Source organism: Loxodonta africana, chromosome 4 (assembly GCF_030014295.1).
Source record: "Loxodonta africana isolate mLoxAfr1 chromosome 4, mLoxAfr1.hap2, whole genome shotgun sequence".
Classification (NCBI taxonomy): domain Eukaryota; kingdom Metazoa; phylum Chordata; class Mammalia; order Proboscidea; family Elephantidae; genus Loxodonta; species Loxodonta africana.
In genome coordinates, this window is record NC_087345.1 from 67,740,235 (window position 1) to 67,749,660 (window position 9,426).

Here is a 9,426-nt window from a genome sequence, read left to right on the forward strand (position 1 = left end):
CAGGTCAGCAGTTTGAGCTCACCAGTCGCTCTGCAGATATGGCAGTCTGCTTCTGTAAAGATTGCAGCCTTGGAAACCCTATGGGGCAGTTCTACTCCATCCCATAGGGTTGCTATGAGTTAAAATAGACTCAATGGCAATGGGTTTGGTTTTTTGGTTGGTAAGGATTATACGAGTGAACGTTTGTATGGTGGTTAGCACAGTGGTTGGTATTCATTTCTGTTAGACTATGATGATAAAACGATGAAGAACCTACGAAATAACGTGTAGATACACAGGCACTAAAAGCAAATTCTTGTTGTCAAAGAGAACAGTGACAACAAATCTGAAACTAGCAAGGTCACAACAGTATTTTAAAAAAAAATCATTAGGGTTCAGGCCAAAACAAAACAAGCCAACAATGTTAGAAAGATAAAAACTAAACTTAAAGAAGAAAAACTATTTCAACTGCACAAATAAGAATAAAGATATCAAAGACTTACCCAGTGACCTAACAGGCTGCAATTTATACTGAAAGGTAAAACAGCAAGATACAGCTCTGACTGAGAATGAATGTGAGATTCTCACCCTTCTAAAGCTACGGCCATCAAATGGCTTAGTCGTTATCATAACTAATTAGCTTAATAACTTATTATTATATTGTAGTGAAGCTCAGTAACAGGAGAAGATAGTTCCCTTGGTCTAAGAAATGAAACAACCTGTTCTGTCACAAAGCTCAAATCCATTTTACCAGCTTCTCCAGGATCATCCTCACGCAGCATAACAGCACTGAGAGTTATGTCCTCTGTCATGTTGTGGGGCTCTGTGAAAAGCCCCGAGCGCTGTGATGAGAACGCAGTTGCCCAATTACTGTCATCCAAATTAGTTACCTTAAAAAAAAATAGGAAGATACAGAAAAATTATGCATCTATTATCACTGAGTGAATAAAGATTCACAAAAGTAAAAGTAACTGATATAGAATTATACACATGTATTTTCTTTTTCTGGAAGGAATCATAAGAAACTATTAACACTGTCCACCTCTGTGGAGTGGGAAGTGCAGACAGATGTTGATGGAGGTTTTACTTTCTATTTTTATACTTTATAAACCTCATGTATATATTTCTCACTTTTTAAAAGATAGCCACAGCAATTGCGCTCCTAGGTATATACTCAAAAGAACTGAAAACAGGTACTCAAAAAAAACACAAAACCTTTTTTTGTACATGAATGTTCACAGTGGTACTATTCACAATAATCAAAAGGCAGAAGCAACCCAATGTCCCTCAATGGATGAATGGATAAACAAAATGTGGTATATATACACAATGTAATACTATTCAGCTACAAAAGGGAATGAAGTACTGACACATACTACAACATGGATGAACCTTGAAAACATTAAATCAAGTGAAAGGAGCCAGTCACTAATGACCACATATTTATGATTGCATTTGTAAGAAATATCCAGAATAGGTAAAACCATAGAAATAGCAGACTGGTGGTTGCCAGGGGCTGGGGGAAGTAAGGGGTATGGGAATTAACTGTTTAATGGGCACAGGGTTTTATTCCGGGGTGATGAAAATGTTTTGGAACTAGACAGAGGTGGTGGTTGCAAAACGCTGTACATGTACTAAATTGTTCATTTAAAAATAGCCAATTTTATGTGAATTTTACCTTGGGGGAAAAAAGTCACAGGGGTTATTTTGTTAAGGAAAATTATGTTTTGTTTTGGTTTTAATTGCTTTATTCTGTGTACTACTCTATGCTATTTTTTTTTTTTTAAGCCAATAAATATTATATTTTTTAAAAATTTAAGCTGGTATTAACAGGTAAAATAAGAAAATTCTACTGCTCTAAATTCACCTCAATTTCTCACTTTTGGGAAACTGTACAGGAGGAACAATAGGGTTCCTTCAACAAATAAATGGCAATTTAAAAAAAAAAAGGACAGAGGAACTTAGAGATTAAAAGACTTACAAGACATAGCAAAAAAAAAAATAATAATACAATGGGTTGACCTTGTTTGGATCCTGATTTGAATAAGCAACCTAAAAAAAATCTGATATAATCAAGGAATTCTGAATAATTAATGAAATATTTATTATAATACATATATACACACACATAAATAGATACTTGAAATGATAGAGGAATTAGTGTGTGTGTTGATTAGATGTGTTAATGGTATCATGCTTATGTTAAAGAACAGAGTCTTTCTGTCTTAGAGATACATACTGAAGTATTTATGGATGACATGGTCTGATGTCTGGGATCTGTTCTAGAGTAACACGGGGAAGTACACGGAGATGCAGATGAAACAAGATTAGCTGTATGTTGGTAACTGCTGAAGCTGGGCAATGGCACATAGCGACTTACTCTACTACTCTACTTTTGGACATGTTTGAAAATATCCATAATAAGAAGCTAAATAAAATTCACCTTTATTCAAAATCCAGGGGTAAGCAACAATTAAGATATGTCTTTAAGTATCTCTCCAAGGAAAAAAAGCTAAAGGTGGGTGCTGGGCCCCTGTGTATTCATGAGGTAGTATCTATGGACCGAAGACAGCTCTGCTGCAACTACAGGAGACAGTAATATTTCACTTCCTTCTGCAACTTTGCATCATTACTGTAAGGACCAAAGTGAAAACCTTAAATAGCAATAACATTTTATACTCAGAAAACTACTTTGGTCCACAGTCAAATGGTGGTAGGCATTAGGTGCCGTTGAGTTGATTTCAACTCACAGTGACTCCATGTGACAGAGAACTTCCCCATAGGATGTCCTAGGCTATAATCTTTATGGGAGCAGATTACCGGGTCTTTTTCCTGCAGAGGCACTGGGCAGGTTTGTATTGCCAACCTTTTGGTTAGCAGCTGAGGGTGTAACGGTTTATAAAAAATAGTAACATTGTGAACAATTTACTTCCATGAGGGCAACCCGAAGACCAACTTCCTGGCTGGTATTAAAACTGGCCAGACAAATCAGGAAAATTCTTTGACTACAAAGCAATTTCCAAGCATTTTATAATAAACCATACACATTTTCTTTGCCCTGGCATTTAAGAAAGCAACAATTTCACTATTATTAATCCTGCAGTTCTGACGAAATATACAATAATAAGTCACCTTCTTTTGCTTAAAGCCAGAGACACAACAGTCACTCATGTTTTTATATTGGGCAAGGTAAACGTTGCCAAAATAAACTAGTTTCATAAGCAAACTTTTCAGTGACTAGATCTTTAGGTATTAAGACTCCAGAAATTCACAAGATTATGGTAAATACTTTAAAGATCGATTTAACCTTCCAAAGACAAGGAGAGGTTTAACACATAAAACCATTCTTCGGAAAACAATTTAGACTATTACCCTTGTGTATCAAAATCCCTTAGCCTTTTAGGTAGGCACAGAACCAAAAATAGAGGGGACAATTTTGTTTTGGGAACTAAATGTGCCGTAATTTCTACTCCATCCTCTCAGCTAAACACAATTGTTTTTCTACAGAGTATTCTAAAACCCTATGTTGGGGCATTCTGCATCACAGTTTATATGACAACATTTCTTCTGGTATTTTCAATATTGCGCTGCAGTGATTCTGGAAGAGTGCCTCATCTACTTTCGCCCAGATTTCCTCTTCTTTCCCCTTTACCACGTTGTCTCTCTTCCTTATGATGGTTTTCAACCACCCCTCTTAAGCTTCCTACTCTCCTGTGCTTACAAAAAGGCCTCAGCTTTTATAGCCACTGGCAGCCAATCACAGAACTTATTTCTTATGGTCAGCAAACTGCCAGTTTAAACATCTGATCTGCATTTAAATGTTGCCGATGTCACAGCTTCTACCTGTGATATAAGATGCTTAAAATTTTCAGGTTTCTGAATGCCTAACCAAAGTATTACTTCAATCCACATAACCTAGAGTTACTTTTATGATGAATATGACTTCAGCTCTCATTAAAAGGCTTTTCAGTTGAATATAATACTTTTATAAAAAAAGAGGAAAACTTCAGCCCCATTTTTCTACATACCATGGACAGATTTCCCAAGAACCCCAAGGATTGTGTAAGCCGGGGAGACCTTCCTCCTGTTCCAAGAATGCAGGAAACATCTGGTTGCTTTAGTAAGCTTCGGTTTGGTGGAGTAACTACAAACAAAAAGAGGTTAGTAAAAAGAATCCAAGGTGCATCAGCACTAATCATCAAAACAAAGCAAGCAATCAAACGTAAAGAATAATTTTCAGTTATTTAGATTCTTACCAAATATATATTTTAAATCATAACATTTTCACGATTCCAAGAGTTAACTTCTTTTTGTAAATTTGAGTTTCTGGTACTACTGAGCCTATTGGGAAACTTTTACTGCAAACAGAGAAGCTTTCGTTATAAAATAACTGAACACTAAAAAAGTATAGTTAATGCAGTCTTCATATTCTAGTATTATGAAGCATACTGAGGTGGCAGTATAGTGTAGCAGCTCTGGAGTAAGCACAATACTGTTTGAATCCTGGTTCCATTCTTACATACATACTTAGCTATGTTACCCACATTACTTAGCTTCTTTAAGTCTCACTTTTGAAAAATCAACCAGTGAAAACTCAAAGCCCTATGGATCACAATAGTCCAATCCTGTTGTGCCTGGGGTTGCCATAAGCTAGGGTCAACTCCACTGCAACAAAGCCTCACTTTCCGTTTTGGTAAGATGGAGATGCTATCTATCCCACAGTTAATGTGCATTTATGTAAAGCACAGTAAGCTGCAATCATTAAATAGTGGCTGCATTCATTATTGTTATTATTGATACTGCAGCCAAATATATTCATTATGTGTATAATAAATATTAGTTGCTATCATTAATGTTATCATTCAATGCTTTAAAAGCAAAAAATCTTACAAGGCTGTCGAAATGAGCTGGGAGTTCGAGGAATAACCTGGTTTTTTGGTGTAGTGTTAGCACAATTTTCGTCTTGCGATGCTCGAACTGTTAGGAAAGTTAAGAAAAGTTTCCAAGTAGAAAAGAGATCCTTTAAGTTAGAATTAACCGTATTTGCACTATACAAAACATGGGAATACATATTTAAAGAACCAGGTATTTTACAGCTACCTTTTTTTAAAGAGTAAATAATTCTGTCTGCCATTTAAATTCTTAGATGTCAGTAGTAGACTACTGTCGTTCACTATAAGTTCTTAGTTAAATTTCAAATTAAAAAAAAAAATCTATAACGTCAGCAGAAGCTAACCATAATGACGATCAGCAGTAAGATGGTACAGTCTTATATTGAGGGAAATATAAATCTTAATCTCATTACCAAATAACAGTATCTGTGGAGTGAGCAAAGCTAATTTCTGAAGCATTTTATTATTACAGTTAGTGTTCAGTATCTCTCATAAAAAGAAGTCTATAACCCAGATTCCAAACACGTTGCAATTTTTTATAAATATGCGTAAAATGTAAAGGATACTTAAAACTCTTTTTTGAGCACTCTGTTTCCGTGCAGTCCGAGTCACCTCTGCCTCTCGGATCGCAGGGGATAACATCTCTCCAAAGCCACTCCTAAAATAGTATAATCAAGCTCATGTGAATAAAGTGAAAATGTAGCACTCAGAAAGAACTTTAACATCATGATAAAGGACCTTGAGTCAGTCAAGGTATAGGTAATTCCAGTAGCCAAGCCTTTGATCTTTTTGTTTAGAACGCCCTCTTCACGCCAAATTCTGATTAAGCCTCAATCACACTCAAATCTTACCAGCACAAAGGCATCTTTGACTTTTACTACATTAAAGTTTTCTCCTAGGGAATTACTTCAACTCTTGAAATCTGTATTAAAATAACACTGTTTTAGATAACTGCTTAATGAATGTAAATCTTTCCCCTACTGGATTGAGATGTTCTCTAACTGCAGGGACCATATCTTAAAGGATCTTCCGTAGTCTCCAAAGTACCTTAAAGCATGGGTACTAAGGAAAAATGTGTTGCTTGAGCTGGTGAAATAAGTAAAAAAGAATGCTAGCGAACTGGAGAGAAATGACCCTTCAAGTCATTTCTCGATATGGTGCAATAAGGCATCTCCTCTCGCAGTATCTCCTCTCTCACTACCTGTAATCTCTAACGCTCCAGATCATCCCTACCACTCTCACCTGAAGGTCTAGAAGCTAAACAGTACAGATTATGAGGCCTCTTTTAAAACACATATCGAATATGCTTTTTTTCCACTTAAAACCCTGATAGCTCTCTTTATGGCTTATAGAATCCAGTCCAAATTCCTTAGCCCGGTATTTACAACCTGACTCCAGCTTACCAATCCAGTCTGAGCACCAAACATTACTCCATACAAACATACACTGCATGTGACCATTCAGGTACACAGAGCAAGCACCTTCATACTCTCACATCTTTGTACATGCTGTCCCTTTTACAGAGGTCTACTTTTGCCCTCTTGTCCACCTGGTGAACACTTACCTGCCTACAAGCAGCCTGAGGTTAAGAACTCCAGCAATGGAGACACACAGATTCAGGTTTAAAATTTGGTTCTTCTATTTACCCTGGTGGCACAGTGGTTATGAGCTATCCTACTAACCAGAAGGTCAGCAGTTTGAATCCACCAGCCACTCCTTGGAAACCCTGTGGGGCAGTTCTACTCTGTCCTATAGGGTCGTCGAGTTCGAAGAGACTCAACGGCAATGGGTAATTTTGACCAGAACAAATCTGTCTTAGAAAAAGCACAGCCAGAAAGTTCCTTAGAAGCGAAGATGGTGAGACTTTGTCTCACATACTCTGGATATGTCATCAGGAGGGATCAGTCCCTGGAGAAGGACATCATGCTTGGTAAAGTAGAGGGTCTGTGAAAAAGAGGAAGACTCTCAATAAGATGGACTGACAGTGGCTTCAACAATGGGCTCAAACATAGCAAAGATGGTGAGGATGGCGCAGGACCAGGCAGTGTTGCATTCTGTTGTACACAGGATCGCTATGAGCTGGCATCTAATCTATGGCACCTAACAACAACTATTATTCAAAGACTAATTTGAAAGCTACCTCTTTTGAGAGGCCTTCCTGCTACCTCCCTTGACAGGGAGACTATGCTTACCTCATTTACGTCAACGAGCATGCATTACAAAACATTTATCACTTTATACTGCGTAGTTAAAACCCATTGCCAGCGAGTTGATTTCCAATCATAGCAATCCTGGAGGGCAGGGCAGAACTGCCCCATGAGGTTTCCAAAGCTGCAATATTTAGAGAACCAGACTGCCCCATCTTTCTCCTGCAGAGCAGCTGGTGGGTTTGAACCACTGCCCTTTTGGTTAGCAGCAGAGAGCCTGACCACTGCTTAGTAGTCTCCCTCGATACACAAAGAATCCCCCGAGGCAAAGGACCTTGATTAACTCATCTTTGTCGCCAGCGGCCAGCACAGTGCTGGCTCATAGAAGGAACTCAATAACCATCTGCTGGGATTTGGAATCAAATTCTGGGCTGAGATTCCAATTTGTCACTGACTGGCTTTGCGATCTCCGGCAGGTCACTTAGCATCTCGAATCTGCAGCCGCTACTTACCTTGCCCACCCCAAGAGCAGAAAATGATGTGGCGCCAAAACGCCGAATAGGTCGCAGGGCCCCGGTAGGAAAGCAGAGGATTATTATTACCCGTACTCTCCATCCCCCAACCCACACCCAGAGGCCTTTCCTCCGTCAGCTGCAAGTCTCCCAGTCCGGGAAGAGTCCTGGGGGAAGCAACCGGGACCTCTTGGGCTTCCTGAGTCGGGTTTCACCTATTTCGTTCTGCCAATAGACAGAAGGGGCAAATCTCTGGGCTCGGTTGTCACCATGTGAACTGACCTGTCCATGGCTACAGCCCTCTCCTCCAAAAAACTTGCAACCTTGGTTCTAGTTTAGCCACCGCGTTTCAGCCTTCCCGCTCTCCGGAAGCAAATCCTCGGGCCCGGAAGCATACCCACGCTGACCCATCCCCAGAGGAAATGAGTGGGAGGAGAAAGGCAAAAACTCCATCTAGCGCATGCGCGACTTGTTCCGTCTACCGCCGCAGACCCAGCTGGCGCAGGCGCAAGGGCATGACAGTTTTGGACTCGAGCGGGACCTGACCAGGCCGGGGAGGGGCGGGGCGTCACCAGGCTTGGCCGTTACTTGTAGCCGCCACTTCGCCTGACTGATATTTGTGGGAGTAGTCCAAGGGCTGGGTTATCATGTTGGGAAGCATGTCGACGTACACTGCTTGTATAAGAAAATATGAAGCCATTTTCTGGTATTCTCGGTCAGAATGAGCCAGGACTTGGAATTCAGACGTTGGAGATCTTCCTACCCCGCAGGGGTCCCTGTCTCTCTCAACTCCACTCACCTTGTTTGAATTGTGGTGTAACCCCCTACAGTTTCTTAGTTGTTTTCCATAATTACTATTTGTCTTTTACTTGGTGTTTTTTCCTTGTTATGAAGAGAAGCAGCAAGAAAGTGTTAGTATTGCTCTCTATTTGCCTTCCAGCCAAAAAGTATATTCTGGTCTCGAACGGATCTATTGAAGTTTCACCTTAGACATTGAGGAACAGATTTAATTCTGAAATCCAGATTTCTGGGGTCCATGGAGTTGAGGTGACACACCCAAGCCATTGCTTTGAGATCTTCTTTTGAACCTGGAGCCTTGAAAAAATAGGTTTCTAAAAGTCACCTTTGAGTCAAACAATGGTTTAGGTAAACCATTAAAGTAAGACCAATTTGCCTTGGGCATTGTGTTGTTTTGAAGAATTCAGTTTCAGGAAACAGACGTCAAAGGTCAGACTAGAGTTATATTTTAGGATACATTAGTAATTATTTTAATTGTTCATCAAGACAATGCTGTATGAAATTTCCTGACCACAAATTGTTTATCAGCTCTGTACCTTTTTCCATGGCAATGTTGGTAAGATGGGGTAGAAGAGTCTTTGGAAGTTTTCTCATTTCTCAGCTTTGAAACTCCCTAGTTGAAAATCGTGTATTAAGTAAACTCAATCAATTTCCATTATTGGCTTAATAATGACTCTTGTTTTAACAGTATTTACATTCTAATTCTGGGAAGCCATCATTCCCAGGAAGGCCTTTCCATGTTTTGAATACCGTGGCATTTTGAATAAAGGTGGCTTTGATGTCCCCTCAGAAACCCTGTGGGGCACTTCTACTCTGTCCTATAGGGTCGCTATGATTCCTACTGACTGAATGGCAGTGGATTGGTTAGTTGGTAATATAGGCTTGAACCCTCTGGAGTATTCCTCATCAGTAGATGGAGATAACACCTTTATTACAGAGTTGTTGTGAGGATTAAAAAGGAAGATGGCAAATTTACACTGCACGGGGTAGATCACTGAAATGTTAATTTCCCCCTATTGGGTTGAAATATTGAAGGCTTCTATGGGCAAAAACATTGAACAATGCAGGAAACATCAAAAGAAGATGGAAGGAATACAC

The 9,426-nt window shown here is 39.4% G+C and overlaps 1 protein-coding gene across 2 annotated transcripts in view; it reads right to left on the reverse strand.

Annotated features, from left to right (window-relative positions):
• Nucleotides 1-7,941, reverse strand: part of NUP107 (nucleoporin 107) — a 53,947-nt gene extending 46,006 nt beyond the window's left edge. Inside the window, exons 1-5 of one of the 2 annotated variants that reach the window (XM_010598687.3) lie at nucleotides 7,813-7,941; nucleotides 5,438-5,529; nucleotides 4,870-4,956; nucleotides 4,008-4,123; nucleotides 731-869 (exon numbers count right to left, since the gene is read on the reverse strand). In XM_010598687.3, the coding sequence (XP_010596989.1) occupies nucleotides 731-869; nucleotides 4,008-4,123; nucleotides 4,870-4,956; nucleotides 5,438-5,529; nucleotides 7,813-7,820 (442 nt within the window). In that variant the 5' untranslated portion in view covers nucleotides 7,821-7,941. The remainder of the gene's footprint in view (nucleotides 1-730; nucleotides 870-4,007; nucleotides 4,124-4,869; nucleotides 4,957-5,437; nucleotides 5,530-7,812) is intronic. The other variant, XM_064283908.1, reaches the window with a different exon arrangement.
• Between the last annotated feature and the right edge of the window lie 1,485 nt (nucleotides 7,942-9,426).